Source organism: Camelina sativa, chromosome 4, assembly GCF_030686135.1.
Source record: "Camelina sativa cultivar CO46 ecotype springtype chromosome 4, ASM3068613v1".
In the NCBI taxonomy this organism is placed as follows: Eukaryota; Viridiplantae; Streptophyta; class Magnoliopsida; order Brassicales; family Brassicaceae; genus Camelina; species Camelina sativa.
In genome coordinates this window covers 24,115,415-24,132,822 of record NC_141883.1, presented here as the reverse complement: position 1 = coordinate 24,132,822, position 17,408 = coordinate 24,115,415, and the positions used below count along the sequence as shown (strand labels likewise).

Genomic DNA, 17,408 nt, shown 5'->3' with positions numbered 1-17,408 from the left:
TGTCCCAGTCCGCTCCGCGCGCTATTTCTAAAAGAAAGATTTGTGGTCCAAATGTTAAAATTTGATCAGACCTTTTTAATGGACCAAACTATGTCGACACATAACAGCAAACATCGCTAACTACATAATTCACAACCGACCTTTAAAAATATATATTATTAAAATTGATTATCTAATGATACTTACAAACATATTTTAATATAACAGCAAATTAAACATCTCTCTCTGTCTCTCACTAATCGTAATCGTTATCTTCATTATAAAAAAAAAATCGTTTCAACTACAAGAAAATGATCAAACTGAGACAAAACGATAAGAAGAACTTCCAATACATTTGAATTACTTGGAAATTTGGATGAAGTTGAAACACAAAGAAAGAACATGATTTGAAATTATGTAGTAGTAATATGAACTAGCCAATTTTCTTTCAATTATGTATTTATGTGTACCAAATTTTTCTCACAAAACACTTTGGCATCAGCAACGCGAACAACTTGATTTTGAAAGTAAGCAAGTAACATATCTATGACACAAGATCATAATAAGTTATAACATGTTGAGCTTCGAAGTAGCTGAACAAGAGGGATAGTACGGTGTCTTCAACTATTGGCGAGCTAGCTATTGAACGACTAGGGAAGAAGCTTAGCTCGAATCAGAGACCTCTAATTTATCGATGAAGAACGGCTACTCGCCAGAATGCAAAACACATTAAAAAAAAAAGTCTTGGATTTTACACTTCTTCTAGCTAGGGTGAGTGAGTAGATGAGGACTTGAAACAGTTTGTTAAATTAGTTTTTCAATTTTTATTTTTATTTTAATAAAAATTGTATGAAATTATGATAGAGAAAATCTATGCGTATTAGTTTTTGTATGTTTTTTAAAGGAGCACTTAATCTTTTTATTTTATTTTTGATAGAAATTTATTATTTAAAAGAAGTTCGTTTATATAGAAATGTGCATCTGTGTGTTTTTTTTTATATTAGTAACACATTTTCATGCAACTAAAAAGAATCTTCTCTTATCTGTAGTGTACATCTCATGAGCCCCATATTCATGGTTGTAAAGCAACACACCTTCTCTGCAGCTTTTTCTTTTCTTTTTCTTGCATCCATATTAATTTCACATTTACACACAATAATACTATTATATGCATCTATGATACAATTAATAGTTACTCATATAGCTTGATCTTAGCTTTCAAGATATACTTTTAAGTGAGAAAAAATCGATATAGCTAGCATCAAATTGAAATCGTTATCACGTGTCATTCTTTAGTAGAAGATTCCTAGATTCCAATGCAAGAACATGCGCATAATTTCATCTGTAAGAGAAATGCTCCGAAAGATATAGCCATATCGTATAATCTATTTAACTATCTTTATACGGCTTTAAAAAGTTTCATGCATGCTAGCTAGATCTGGTGTTGCCACTTCTACACCTTAATTTTATAAAGTCATACTTGTAGAGTAAAATAGACTAATTAATGCTCAAATTGTGGTAAATTGGATAATTTGTACAGTGAGAAAGAAAAAAAAAACGTTTCTTTAGAAGAATGTTGTACTTTGTACTGTTCACTTGAGAAAAATCTAGCTTTGTAATTTGTAAAAAGAGGAAGATATTATTAGGTTAGTGATATTTGTTTGTACAGTATGCATGGTGTTTTTGATTGCTTGCATGTTTCGGCTGGCTTCACTGTTTATCCCATTCATCATCATCAAAAACCGTATGCATTTGGGTTAGCCGCATCGGGGTAAAGCGTTACATCTAGGAGCCAGGAGGCGTGTTTACGTACGATCAGGGCCGGTCCAGTGAAATTTATGGCCCAATACAAAACATTTTTTTTTCTTATGGATTTTATAGATAAAAAATTAAAACTGAAACCAAATCTTAAAATTTTGGAAAATGAGCCTATTTTTGAAATAACAAAATAGATAAATTTAAAATTTGAGGCCAAGTCTATAACTTTCATAAAACTGAAACCTATTTTTACAATAAAAAAATATTTTGAGATCTATTTTTTTTACTAAAAAATCTCAAAAATTTTGGAGGCCCAATACCAATGTATATTGAGAATATGTCAAAGGCCGGGTCCGCGTACGATGAGCCGATCCGCCGATGGCTTTGCTATTCACAACACAAACTTTCTAAATAATACTAATACTAGCTGTAATTGGGTCAATCTGTTGAGTGTGGGCATTTTATTGATAAATGGCGAAGCAAAGTTCGTTGACCAACAAACTCAACACTACTACTTCCGATGCATGTGGGTTAATTAAGGGAGCATTGATTATATAATTACGTCTTTTAAACGACAAGACAACAACGAAGATTCTTTCTCTTTACCCCCTTTCATTTTTCGTTAATGGAAGAAAACATAATGCTCTTTACTCTGATACCGTTTTATACAACATTTAGGAGAGGTGTATTAAAACCATGATTTTGAAATTTTTTATGAGATTTAGGTCTTGAATGGTGACCGAAAAGAAGGACGTTTTTGTAGGAAAAAAGTAATCATGCATTTATTACACTATTCATATAATTTACAATGATTAGCAGATTTGTAAAAAACAAAAAAGGAAAACCGCATTAAATCTTTTTTCTGTCTTGTTAATTGGAAAACGCCCCACTAATAAATGTTTTCCATATATGGTGCGTATCACCATAAATCCACTTTCCTTATTGTTTTTTTTATTATAAATGATCCATTAATGATTATCCAAATTTGAATTAAAAGAAAGTTTATGGTAACTAATATATTGTTTTAAGTAAAAAAGAAAATACTTATATAATAAATAATTATATTACAAATAATAAAATAAATAAGAATAATTTACATATGTTGTAAATACCAAAAAAGTTAATAAATTATAAATATATATATTTTAGTTGTGCATAAAAAATGTACATAAAACTTAAATTTTAATTTAAATAAATTTGATTATTTTTATCATTACAAATTAAACCAATAATGTATAATTAACTAGATTTAATATTTTTAAAAAATAAATTATAGTTTCGTGTAGAACAAATTTATGTTTAAAACATTGTATTTCTTCACTATTTTAATAAACACAAATTTACATGATTAATTTAAAAGAATTTTTGGTTTCTAAAGTTTATAAATAATAGATGAAATTACTAATAATAAGAAAGTGAATGTTAGTATGATAAAGTAAATAATATTATTGTTAATGCTACTTAATTATCATAGTGATCATTAAAATAAACAAAAATTTAAATAAATTTTGATTTTTTATACATAAAATTTACATGATTAATTAAAATTAAATTTGGGGTTTGTAGTTCATATATCATAGATAAAAATGTTATTTCATTAACAATAATAATCAATTTAAATCAATAATAATCTATTTAAATTTATAATATAAATCACTAAACCGCAAATAGTTTTTTCACCAATCAAATATCATTTTGTACCGCTTATTTTGTATAAACCGCACTTGTCCCGCAAAACGCATTTACCGCAGTTGATCCGTACCGCACTCTAAACCGCTTTCCCCGCACAACCAAATACGCGGTCACCATTCGGACCCTTAGTAAATCTGGAATTTTGATAGATTTTAAGGAATTTGATTTGATTTATGGTAATTTTTTTTCAAATCCCACCTAAAATTATGAGATTAATTTATGTATTTTTAACTAAACAAATCCTCTCAAATCCTCCAGAATTCCTAAAACATACCCGAAACTGAAACATTGATACATAGACCAAAAACAAAATCTGAATAGAAACCGAATCTATATTAACATTTTTGCAACAGTTTTGTCAAAGTAGTCTTCAAGTTTGAAGTTATTTACAACCAATGTCATTAGCATTTATTATCCAAAAAAAGAAATTAAAAAATGCTAACAATAATTAATATATCAAAAGTAAATCTTTGATATTAATAATGGATATGGAAATATTTCCATGGTTGAATCGTTAAGTAAGAAACAAATTAATGACATATTCTTTATATATTCCACAACATATTAGAACATTGCTGAAATCAAATCACCACCCATAAAAGAATATTATTACCTAATCGGATTTGGTAAGGCAGTTTTTTAAAGGTAATGAAATATGAACAATACTTATATACATGTAACTAAACAGTCTTTACAATCTACTAATTACAGTATAACCAAACATGCTTTATAAGTTTATTTATTATTACAAAATATAGTTTTTTCATATAACTTTTAATAATTTAGATATTTAAAAAACTTTGTTAAGATTTTAAATTATGATTCTTCTTCTCTTTTCTGATGTTGCATTGAAACATACATAACATTAATGTAACACTATTTCCTGCATTTGTTGTTATTTGAATTTTGAAAAAATGGGCATGTCTTACTCAAGTAAATAATAAAAATTGTGTTTAACCTCTCACATCTGAATGAGAACAAAAATGAATATAAATCTGAAAAATTAAAGTTATATCATATCATAAATGAGAACAAAATGAATATAAATATGAATGAGAAGTAAGTTTAATTTAACAAGCAAGATTTTATTTGGTTCTTTGTCTCGCTTCTTTAGATGAACATTTAGTTATTTTAGATATAATAAATTTTAAAATCCAAAAAGTTCAAAATATTATAAATATTTACAATTATTTAAAAAAATATCACATACATAGTTATATATTTATATGGCAGAACGAGTTTGAGTTAATATTAATATTAATTTAAAAATATCATTAACTGTTACTAAAACTTGAATCATAAGTTCATTATTGTGTTATCACTATCAATAATAAAATATTAAACATATTTAATTAAGTTGATTAAATTACGGTTAAGTAAAAAATAATTTATTCTGTAATATACCGCGTGTTAAGTCCTAAAACTAACAATTAAAATACATTTATACAATCTTAAACATTACATCAAACAAACAGAATTAACAAATAAATATAACTTAAATTTTTTTTTAAATAGTTTTAAAAAATACAGCGGGTTAAAATCTAGTGGTTTACTAATAAATGAATCCTTAAAACGAAGCCATTATTTGCAACAAATGTTTTATTTTTGGACCCAAAAAAAAAAAAAAAAAGGATGGGAACAAATGAAGTAAAAGGATGGGAACAAATGAAGTAAAAGGGTGAGGTAGCAACTTAAAATAAATGGTCCCAATGGTATAAGTTGGGAAGATAGTTAGTTCTCCTACTCCCAACTACATCCTCTTCAATGCTCTATCTCGTCTTCTTCTTCCTCCTCTCTATTTAGTTTCCTTTCTCTTTCTCTCAATTTCCTCATCTGGGTCTTCCTCGTTCTCTCCGCTTAATCGTCATGAAGGTCACCGTCGTCTCTCGCAGCGGCAGAGAAGTTCTCAAGGCTCCCCTCGACCTCCCCGATTCGGTACTTTTGATACTCTTTCTCCGATCTGCTTCATGTTCTGATTAATGGGTCTGTTTCTATAATGTGATTTTGAGGGTTTTTTGTTCCTTTAAGTTTGCTTGCTCGATATCTTCAGGGGTGATATAGGGAAAATTTTATTGATTTGAGGGTTGCTGATTCGAATTTTGTGTGTGTGTTCTGTTCTACGCAGGCCACTGTTGCTGATCTGCAAGAAGCGTTTCATAAGAGAGGTAAAGTTTTCATTTTTACTAGGGATTTGACTTCTCGAATGTTTAAGATAGATCTAGGTCTTGACTGTGTAAGCTAGTGCTAATTGTCATTCTGTTTTAATGTGTTTTGAGTTCCTCCTTTTTGAATTTGATGCTTATGGGTTTATATAAGGAGTATCTAGATTTTGATAAGGCTTTCTGGTGGTGAGAAGGATCACTTAAGCTTCTAAACACAGTATTTGTTCTGTATCAATCATCACAAACCTTTTCTCATTAATGGATCAGTCCCTTTTTGGCCAGACAAACTGTTCACTTTAGGATTGTCTATTAATGGCGGTAGGTTGTAATGACAATATCTGAATTCTTCTTAGTTCTTACTACAATGTATAATCAGTGTGTCACTTCAAATCTTAATCTGGTTTCTCTACAGTAAGTCAGTAACTGTATTTAAGCAGAGATACTTGAAGTTTTTTTTTTCTTCACATCTTTGAATAGATTTACTAATGTATAATGGTTACTTTCTCCGTTGGTATTAAAATGTGTGATTTGGGTTTTGTTGTTTCAACAGCTAAGAAGTTTTACCCGTCGAGGCAAAGACTGACTCTTCCTGTAGCTCCTGGATCAAAGGATAAACCTGTTGTCCTCAGTAGCAAGAAATCACTCAAGGAGTACTGTGATGGAAACAACAACTCCTTAACCGTAGTCTTCAAAGACTTGGGGGCACAAGTTTCCTACCGCACGCTCTTCTTCTTCGAGTATCTTGGCCCTCTCCTTATCTACCCGGTCTTTTACTACTTACCTGTGTACAAATTCCTTGGCTATGGAGAGGACCGTGTGATCCATCCGGTCCAGACGTACGCTATGTACTACTGGTGCTTTCACTACTTTAAACGGATCTTAGAAACGTTTTTCGTTCATCGGTTCAGCCATGCAACCTCCCCAATCGCGAATGTGTTCAGGAACTGTGCTTATTACTGGAGCTTTGGTGCTTACATTGCGTATTACGTCAACCATCCCTTGTACACACCAGTCAGTGACCTTCAGATGAAGATTGGTTTCGGTTTTGGTTTGGTCTGCCAAGTCGCAAACTTTTACTGTCACATATTGCTGAAGAATCTTAGGGACCCTAGCGGGTCTGGAGGCTACCAGATTCCACGCGGTTTCCTCTTCAACATTGTTACATGTGCCAATTACACAACCGAGATTTACCAATGGCTAGGATTCAACATCGCTACACAGACTGTTGCTGGATATGTTTTCCTCGCTGTTGCTGCTCTCATCATGACCAATTGGGCTCTTGGAAAGCACAGCCGTCTGAGAAAGGTAAGCAATGCACTTCTACGATTTTTTAAAAAACTTTGGCTTATATTTTTGTGGTTCTTATTGTTGGGGTTTTGATATTTGGTATTGCAGATATTTGATGGAAAAGATGGAAAACCAAAGTATCCAAGACGATGGGTGATACTTCCACCATTCCTTTAGAAAGCCATTGTCTTTTATAATTAGTTGAAGCTCTTAATAAAGTTGAAAAAGATAATCTTCTTTGCTTTCTCTGTATTGTTATATATTTTTTTTTTGGGTCAATCTGTATTTTGGTTATAACTTTTTTAATTCCTTTTGTTTCAAAGTGTTTTTAAGTTAGAGTTTTAGAATGTACTTCTTTAGTTGTTTCTCACGCAAACCAAATCCTCCTCCTTTGTATTGCATACTCAATACGAAAGTTTGAATACAATAACATTAATCCATAAAAAAAAGGTTGTCTGCTATAGCTTATGATCTCAATCAAAATGTACTGAAAGCAAAAACCAATTTTCATTTTTGATCATTGAAGACAAAACAAGTCACAAGGCATGTAATGAAGATATGACATAATAGTTAGGAAGATAATTCTGAAACATGAACTCAAACCTATATTATATACAAATTGTTATTTTCTATTTGGATGTTATTTTTGTTTGTTTTAAGTTTACATTTAATTGTCTCTTTGTTAGTGTTCAATAAAATCAGTTTATGCGGACTTCTACAGTGACAATTGCAACGAGTTTAGACGGCGATGAAAAAATTGACTAGTCTGACTCTGAACGAAATAGAAGTGGTAAAAGTTCAACATAACATTTATAAGTTACACATTTTCAGTCATCTAGAAAGAATAGGTGAATATTTCAGTAGATCAAACGGAAAATGTTATGGTAAACAAAATTACCAGAAGGAAACAGAAGCAAATTACAGAAAGAGCAGACAAACCGGGAGAGAAATAAGGTAATCAAGCTGAAGAATTTTTCCCCCACAGTTGATCAGAGAGTTCATCTCTCAAGACCGATGAAGCCTCATCCGCAAGCTTGCAGCTTCGTTGCCTGTAGTGTATGTCATGTTGGTGAGACAAAGTTTGATCATCCAAAGTTTGGTCACCCATATCGATAAGAATGTTGTGCAGCAAGCAACAGACAAAGATTATCCGTGGTAACCGGTTTCTATCAGGCATCCACATTACCCCGTGTATTATCCTCCACCTGTCTTTAAGCTTCGAAAATGCCATCTCCGCGGCTTTTCTTGTCTCCGAGTGTCTTCTGTTGAACTCGGTTTGAGGAAGCGACAAGGGTTTGCCTTGGTATGGAGTGAGAAGCCATGGAAGAAGAGGAAAACCAGAATCCCCTACTATGTATTCTCTTAGCTCGGCTCTTTCTGAGAGCAGAAACTTTTCCCCGTTCAGTCTCTTCCCTTTCTCAACTAGTTTGTAGAATCCCGAGTTCTTGAGGACAACATCATCGCTAAAACTTCCAGGCCAACCAGTGATTACATCGAGAAATCTCATGTCCGGGTCCACTACGGCCTGCAATATCATGCTGAAGTTCTTTTCTCCGTCCAGCCAAACTTTGTTTGACGGTTCCACAGCAGGAAGGTTCATAACAATATGTGTAATGTCGATAGCGCCACAGCAATTAGGAAGACCTGAGATTTTGTCAAACTTTGATTTGACATGATCGAGTTTCGAAGGCCATGAGAGATGGTGCAATGCTCTCTCTTCCATTGATTCTACAAAGCGCCAAGTGATTTGGGAGACAGTTGACTGGTTCATCCCAAAGGTCTCCCCAATGATTGAGAGAGATTCGCCAGAGCCAAGCCTCCTAAGCGCCACAGCTACGCGGTCATTGAGAGATAAAGGTTTGCCATTAGAGTCACTGAAATTTGCAGGCTTTGCTGTGAAATCGTCTTTGACAAGAGAGCAAATGTAGTCAAATGTCTTCCTTGATATCTTGAAAACTGACTCAAATGTCTTTGGATCCGATGAACCTAACAAAGGAGATAAATAAAAAAACATGACATTGATCAACAACAAAGTCAAGCTTATTTCCCTTATAAAACAAAGACATATTATCACTGTAAAAGATCCATATAACTGTTCAAATCTCACTATATAGCTCATAAAACACTGAACCAGCTTAAATTCAACAGTTGTAAAAAACTAAAAGAAGAAGAGCTAATGTGCACTTATCATCAATTGGCTTATCATTGACCTACTTACTACAAAGAGGATGATTATACATGAGGAGGAGAAGGAAGGAGATAAATGCAACAAACTAATGTAGTTGGACAATTTCAATCACATCATCGAAAATATCTAGCTGGGTGTTGTCAGTCACAAAGATTCAATAATGTCATGATCAGAAAACAAAATAACTTGCAGTATGGTTACAGAAACATAGTCTAGTCAGAAGAGTCTGCTACTCTCCCCCCAAAGTCTTAAAAAAGATTCATATCACTTAAACACTAAAGCAGAGCAGGGCACTACTAGCTCAAAAGTTGCATAATTTTAAAAGAATCAAGTTCATCTCAACTTAATAAAACCCCTTCAGAGCTCTCACTCAATAGATCAATAGATCGAAACAATAGACTCGAATGTAACAAAGTAAAAGATTGAATAAAGAACAACTCTTTGCCCCCTACATTACTAATCTCAATCTAAAAATCCCCTAGAAACGAAAGTGCTCTTTCTCAATTTCTCAAAGATTGTGAAATTGCTGCTAAAACAGAATAGGTTTACCAGAAAGACGGCGAGAGAAGCCATCCCACCAATCCAAGGAGGAATGAGAAGATGGTGAGTCGTCGTCGTTATTAAGAGCAACAGATGCGGAGGCGGCAGCAGCAGCAGCAGCTAGCAAAACGTTCCGATCAACCTTCTTCTCCGCTCTCTTCTTCTTCTTTATCGTTTTTAAAGGTCCCATCTTTTTTATAAACCCAATACTCTCTTTGAATCAAGTACTACTTTTTACTGTGTGTTTGTTTCTTCTGGGTTTCGAGCTTTAATAAAGAGACTAAAGACGAGAGATTTGGGGTTATGTGATGATGATGATGATATGGATTTGGATTTGGAGTTTCAAAAAAAATTAAAAAGGAAACGTGGCCATTGGTTTTTTTTTTGTTGATTAATTGCCAAAAAAAACGTCTTTACAAATTAAAAGAGCCTTTTGAAACAGCCTTAGGTTATACTATCATTTAGGTGATATATAATTAAATGAAGAAGATCCCCATGAACCAAAAAAAAACTACTAATAGTGTAGAGCATTGGTGCATTGTATAAGATCGATCATAGTAAAAGCAATACAGAAACAAGTTATGATTTCTCTAACATTAGGAGGACCAAAGAAACAACTCCACTCTTCTACCAAAAAAAGTGGTCCACGTCCTTCCCATAAAAAAATAGAAATGCAAAACAAAATTTTTGTTACAAATGTTTTTAAAGCTGTCTTTTGTAGAGAGAAAGAGCTTGTGGGTGGGGGATGGAACATATCAGCCTTGTTTTTGCAGCTTCTTAGGACAAGCTGAAGACAGATGACCTTTTTCTCCACACTCGTAACAGTTTCTCCTTTTGACCTTCTTACCAGTGCTAACCGGGGACGTTAAGTTTACATCATCATCAGCTTCATTTGTCGCAGTAACGGATATCGGATCTGTAGAATATGTCTCGTCCATGAAAGTACCACCACCATTGCTTGTTACCTGAATCGGTCCTGCCTGGTGATCCAGCTTTGAGTTTGTGTTTTGAAGCTTCTTTGGACAAGCAGTAGAAAGATGACCCTTTTCTCCACACTCGTAACAGTTTCTCCTTTTCACCTTACCAACAACGCTGACCGCGGTTGCTAAGCTTCCGTTATTAGCTTCATTCGTAGCAGCATATGTCTCATTCATGTAGTAGTAAGAATCACCACTAGTCTTTTGAAGAGCATAGCCATCGACAGTCTCCTCACGACCCTGCTTTGAGTTTGCCTGATCATCATCACCATTTTGTAGCTTTTTGGGACAGGCTGTAGAAAGATGACCCTTTTCTCCGCACTCGTAACAGTTTCTTCTTTTCACCTTACCAACAACGCTGACCGCGGTTGCTAAGCTTCCGTTATTAGCTTCATTCGTAGCAGAATATGTCTCATTCATGTAGTAGTAAGAATCACCACTACTCTTTTGAAGAGCATAGCTATCGACAGTCGTCTCCTCACGACCCAGCTTTGAGTTTGCCTGATCATCATCACCATTTTGTAGCTTTTTGGGACATGCTGTAGAAAGATGACCCTTTTCTCCACACTCATAACAGACCCTCCTTTTGACTTTACCGCTACTAACCGTGGTTGCAAAGTAGTTTCCGTTATTAACTTCGTTAGCCGGTACTGGATCATCATCAGGAGCAGCATAAGTCTCTTCCACTGCTGCTGGTCTCTCTTTAAGGGCACAGCATATCTTGACAGGTCTTCCGGAAATAACCTGCTGATCAAGCTTCAGCGCAATCGCCACAGACACGCTATCTTTGAAATCCACATGCGCGTACCCTTTAAAGTCCCCAGTCTCTTTGTTTTTGCCCAGCCGCACTGAGGTTATTACGCAGTCAGAGAAGAGTTTCCGTATGTCACGCTCTGTTGTGTCCCAGGCTAAATTCCCAATGTAAACCCTGTTATAGCCATCCACCATTTCTGGAGCGAAGCCAGACGATGTTTTCCTTCTGGGAATGGAAGGGGTGGTTGTTTTCACGTATTGCTGGATTGTCAAAAACCGATCACCCCTGGTAGTAAAAGTAAAGTAAAGAAGGATTTCACAACCATATATATATATATCAAAATTGTGAACCAAGGAATGTCTTAAAAAAATATTTCAGCGACGGGCTATAGATATAGATTACTTACATTGCAGCTCTATCAAAAGCCAAAGCACGTTTTGCGCCATCTTCAGTCTGTATAAAATGAAACGAAATAAAGATGTCAGTACAGTCTAAGACACAGTCCACTTAACCAAGTTCATTTGACAACTATACAGTGTTCTAAAGAAGCCTTGATTATATATCTCTGAAACTAACTCTAAAAGTCCAAAACAAAAAGCAATGTTCCAACACAAGTAAAAATGAAGCAGCAAAGTTAGATCGAAAAAAAAACTTACTTCAAAAGTGATGAAGGCAATACCACTGAATGCACCATCCTCAGGACGCATCTTGCAGTCAACTTTAGTGATGACTCCAGAGCTTCTGAAGTAGCTACGAATCTCATCTTCTGTACTCTGATAAGGAATACCCCCAACATATAACTTGTTAGGAACAACACCCCCATCTTCTTCTTCTTCTTTGCTGAAAAAAAAAAACAAAAACAAAAACATAGAAGTCAATATACATAAAAAACTGAATACATAATTACAAACAACAGAGAGCTCAAATGAACAAACTTACTTGTCAGTATTATTAACTTGAATCTCTTCTACCTTAACCTTGTCTTCTTCCTCAGCCTTCTTTGGTGCTTTGTTTACCTTTCTCTTCTTCTTTTTCTTCTTATTTTTCTGCTTCTGCTTCTGCTTCTGGGGGTTATGATCCCCTTCCTTAGTTCCTTCATCTCCTTCTAATTCGCCTTCCACAGAATCGTCTCTCTTTCTCTTCTTTATAATAATAATCTTCGTATCAGTTTTCTCGCTTGACCCACCATTGTCAACGTCACTCTCTCTGACTCCTTGGTCGTCTTCTTCTCTAGCGCCGCAAGTTTCGCTATTTCTTCGTTTCTCTCTCTTTGACAATCTGGGTTTGTGGCTAGCTGAATCAAGAAGCACTTTCAGAGACTGAGACTCGTATACGGAGGCAGATAGTGATTGAACCAAGTCTTGTCGAATCCTCTGCTTCAGCTTCTTGTTCGACAGCACCATCTTCGCTGATTCTCATCAAACTGAGTGAGTTCCCAGACACCGGAAAAATGCAAAAAAAAAAAAAAAAAAAAACCCTAATTGATGATTTTGATACGATCTGGATATGGGCCGGGCTTTAGGTTTATTGTGGGCTTTTAAAAAGTCTCTAGTGCTCGAGCTGTTTACCGTAATTTAAATAAAACACGCATAAAAAAAATTAAAAACTGTTCGTTCTCGATTAGTGAAAGCGTTTTGATTTCTTAATAGTATCAAAGGAAAATCTCATTTTGAGGCCATGAATATTTGGAATTATAGATTTTTAGATTTTCTATATAAAAAAGGGTCACGTAGAGTAAATTCTCAAAAACCCATTAATATATAATTTTGGATTTTATAACAAAATAGTAAAAACTCTTAGGATTAGAGGCCTTCAATATTACAGAACGGGATGTAACCATGTTCCTATTGTAAAGAGCGAGAGGGAAAGCGAAAACCAAAGAGATCAGATGTAAAGAGTGATAAAGAAAGACAGCTAAAGAGCCAAAGAGGAGATGCGAAAGAAAAAGCAGTGATGATGGAGAGTAGTCAGTAGTGTCAATCTTCTTTTCAGCATTTAATTATTAAGGTTTTGAGGAGTAGGTTTTGTTGTTAAGGTCATCAATCATTTATTTCAACTTTGCAAATCGTTTGATCATTTTTGTTATTGCTGCTTACTTACACCCGTAACGTACTTGACACGCCCATACCATATTTTAATAGGCCCGTCCAGTTCGACGAACGAGACTGAAAATATCTACTATATATGCACTGAGAAATATTAATTCATGTATCAAATATTATTACGCAAATAAAAAATATTATTGCTCTGATGCTTTCTGGATTTTGTTGAATGAATCTTTTTTATTTTACCAATTACAAACTTTGTGTTTCTATTTTATTTTCAGATAAATGTCATAGAAGTCTGGTTGTAACTAGGCCTGGGCATTCGGTTAACCATTCGGTTTTGGTTCGGTTGTATTCGGTTTCGGTTATTTTGGATATAGTAATATAGTAACCATTTGGATATTTTTGAAATTTCGGTTCGGTTCGGTTCGGTTTCTTTCGGTTCGGTTTCGGTTTGGTTATTTAAATAAATAACCATAACTAACATAAATTATTTTAACATTAACCAAATAAACCAAATATAACCAAAACTAACCGAATATAACCAAAATTAACCAAATATACAATAACAAAAATACAAAAAAGGGAAAAATATGGATTCAATTTTACAAAATAGTATTTAACTTTATAAATTCAAAATAATAACATTTACATATATTGATTATTTAAAATATTTAATTGTTTTGAATCTAGAAATAATTTATATTTTAAGTTTATTTTATAGTTTTGCATAATATTAAGTATATAATATTTGATATCTTCTAGGTTTTCGGATATTTCGGTTAACCATTTAATTGTCGGTTCGGTTCGGTTCGGTTTCGGTTAGTTTGGATATAGATTTTTACTAACCATTCGGGTATTTGAAGAATTTCGGTTCGGTTCGGTTTGGTTTTTTTCGGTTCGGTTATTTGGTTATCGGTTATTTTGCCCAGCCCTAGTTGTAACATTTGGTGTTGTTGCTCATTGCTAATTACTCCAGTATCATGTAAGTTCAAGATCATCAATCCATATTCCAATTAATTATCTATATTAACATTTTTGAAGTACATTTTAGTTTATGCCCTTGAAGTTTATCTTATTTAATTTGTTTATTTGCAACATTAACCCCTACAGATTTTCCTAAAATAATATTTCATAGAAACTCAGTTAATGGAACTATTTAAATCGACCTAATTTTGTTACGTTTATTGCTATAAAAAGCTTGACAACATCTATACATTTCGAGTTTTCCAAAAACAATTCTACTCATTTATTTTTTAATTCCATAAATAATCTACATGCCTATTTTACTAGATTTTTGAGATTGTATGATCTCTTAAATTTAAAATCTATATACACATTTTTAAGTACATTTTGGTTATACCTTTTAAATTATACTTATTTACAAAAAATATTTACAAAGTTAATCCTTATAAATTTGCATAAAACTCAATAATAAAAATATGGTAAGTCGTCGACCAAATCTATTTAAGTTGTTAATGAATAAAAAAATTGGACTTAAATGTCGATTTGTTAAGGAAATATAGCCAAAATCTTAATAACATTTTTTCCACAATTATCTCTATGAAATTATACTTTTTTAAAAAAATTATAATTTAACTATTTTACACAAAAAATAGAAACTAGAATATCTTTGCTTCTTTTTGTCGTTTATTATTATTAATTAAAAATATTATACATTAACCACATTTACCTTTTACATACAATCGTTATCAAAAATCCTAATCAAAACAAATAAATCATAGGGGTGGGCAAAAAAACCGAAATCCGAAAAACCGAACCGAACCAAACCGATATAAATGGTTTGGTTTGGTTATGGTTAAGTCTAAAAATCCGTTTGGTTTTTATTTTAATTAACCATTTGGTTTAGGTTTGGTCTGGTTAAAAACCGTAAAACCAAATGGTTTTTTTTGGTTTTTTATAAAACTTTAGGATAATTAGATATAATAAGTTTTTTAACTTATAAATTTATATTGTATAACAATATCAGTAATTTATTTCTTTATTGGGTTTATAGTTATTGATTTCCAAGTTTTTATTTTGGTTTTTTTTTCTGGTTTTCTTTTTCAATAGCCTTTCTTTTTTAAAATTTTAAATTTCAATTAAGTATTTGGGTTTACAAAACTATATTTGGATTCTATTTTTTTGAATTATGTTTAGGTTTTACTTTTATGCTTATTTTTTAGGTATGTATCAACTATCTATTTTTTAAAGTATGAAATAACCGTTAAAAACCGGGACCAAACCGAAACCAAACCAAACCAAACCGTTATACGTATGGTTTTTATATGATTTTATTTTTGATAAAACCGAAAAAACCATAAACCGAAAAAACCGAACCGTAACCAAACCGAATTACATATGATTTCTATATGGTTCAATTTTTATAAAACAAAAAAAACAGTAAACCGAAAAAACCGAACCGAAACTAAACCAAAAAACCGAACGCCCACCCCTAAAATTAAATCATAATGTTTTTGGAAATATGATCAAAACTAATCATTTAACCTACTTGATCACCAAGCATATCTAAACCCGACGACATCTACATATATACGTCTAAACAAAGTTAAACACACCATCACCTAAAGCGACAAACACATACTAAAAACATTGTTAGAGAGATGGCTGTTTCATTTTCCTATCTTACAGACTTGAAACCTTACATAGCCATATGGTGCGTTCAAGTAAAAATCATGTATTCACTGTAAAAAAGCAAAGAGGGAGACTTTTGAAATAAGTCATACTATTAGTCTATAACAAGCCAAATCACAGTACTTCCTAATGCAGCTTCGGCCGGTAATATGAGATCTATGATATTTTTCCTATATTCTTGAGCTTAAGGTCTTTTTTTTGAGATTGTGGATATTATGCATGTCTATAAATTTGTGATTTATGCAGATGGATACGGTGTGCACTTTTGTCGGAAAGGCTGCATATGTTCCTCCTGAATTTCCGTAAGAGTTTTATGTAAGACCAAATTTTGACCATTATGTGATGATATATGGACTTTTTGGTTTTGAAGTAGCCTCTTAGTTAGAACAAATTTTTTTTAATTGGAAATAAACCAGGGTCATGTCTGCCTCATGTCAAAGCAATGACTAAAGGGTATGACTTATTGCAACTCCAATTAAACTATAATAATTGGTCTCTTGATTTTAATTTGCAGTCTCCAAAGCAAAAGACTATCAAGAAGACCCATAAGGACGAATAAGCTGGATTTAATATACAAGCAAATATGATGGTTGGATTTAGTGGAGTAAAGTAGTTGATTACCTTTAAATGGTTAAAAGAATTATACAATGAAGTCCATATTCATCAACATGCAATTATTTACAAAGTAGTACATAAGATTATTAGCTTTATAGAGTACAAGATGAGCCAAAAACATACACTTTCCATTTCGAAAGTGATTAAAGACCTCACGCAATTCCCACGAAAAAAGAGTCAAAGTAAGGTAGAAAAATGGGAAACTTATCATAGTCTTGCATCTCACAAATACGAACAGAGGAAAAAGATTGAATTAAGCTTGAGCTCTTAATCGATGAAAACATTTTTTCAAATCACACACACTTTTGTCTTCACCGCCATTAGAAATCCTCCATCGTCATCAAAAAATTACTGATCTCGCACCAATTCCGTCGATTACTCACCGAAGGACACATGCACTACCTCATCTGTTGCAGAGACAATCAAACACCATTAGGTATTTTTTTTGGGATGGATCAGCGATGAAGGTGCAGAGGCGTCAAAAGGTTGGAAAGAGATGACAAAGGTTAATTGGGCTTTTCTTTTAGTATTATGGTTCATGATTGGGTTTTGTTTTAATGGGTTTGATTAAAAAAATTAAACTTAGTATAATTGTATATCGTACTAAAACTAAAAAACGTGCAAAATCTTACAAAATTATAATTTAAAATTTTAAACATTACATTTTTAAATATTAGTATTGATATCAACTTAATAAGAACTTTAAAATATTATGAATATGTAAATTTATAAAATCATTCAAAATACTATAGAATG

At 32.8% G+C, this 17,408-nt stretch overlaps 3 protein-coding genes across 3 annotated transcripts; 1 reads left to right on the top strand and 2 right to left on the bottom strand.

Moving 5' to 3' along the window:
- The first annotated feature begins 5,036 nt into the window (after nucleotides 1-5,036).
- Nucleotides 5,037-7,410, top strand: LOC104781415 (very-long-chain enoyl-CoA reductase). Its single transcript, XM_010506087.2, has 4 exons — nucleotides 5,037-5,364; nucleotides 5,555-5,594; nucleotides 6,142-6,896; nucleotides 6,987-7,410. The coding sequence occupies exons 1-4, from the start codon at nucleotides 5,296-5,298 to the stop codon at nucleotides 7,053-7,055; spliced, it is 933 nt and encodes a 310-aa protein (XP_010504389.1). The 5' UTR covers nucleotides 5,037-5,295; the 3' UTR covers nucleotides 7,056-7,410.
- Nucleotides 7,411-7,666: 256 nt separating this feature from the next.
- Nucleotides 7,667-10,187, bottom strand: LOC104781414 (protein ALP1-like). The gene is made up of 2 exons (XM_010506086.3): nucleotides 9,616-10,187; nucleotides 7,667-8,864 (listed from the first exon to the last, which is right to left on the bottom strand). Exons 1-2 carry the CDS (start codon nucleotides 9,794-9,796, stop codon nucleotides 7,837-7,839), a joined length of 1,209 nt encoding a protein of 402 aa, XP_010504388.3. The 5' UTR covers nucleotides 9,797-10,187; the 3' UTR covers nucleotides 7,667-7,836.
- LOC104784084 (phragmoplastin interacting protein 1) lies at nucleotides 10,125-12,843 on the bottom strand. The gene is made up of 4 exons (XM_087510636.1): nucleotides 12,277-12,843; nucleotides 11,994-12,177; nucleotides 11,744-11,790; nucleotides 10,125-11,622 (listed from the first exon to the last, which is right to left on the bottom strand). The coding sequence occupies exons 1-4, from the start codon at nucleotides 12,738-12,740 to the stop codon at nucleotides 10,362-10,364; spliced, it is 1,956 nt and encodes a 651-aa protein (XP_087366762.1). The 5' UTR covers nucleotides 12,741-12,843; the 3' UTR covers nucleotides 10,125-10,361.
- Between the last annotated feature and the right edge of the window lie 4,565 nt (nucleotides 12,844-17,408).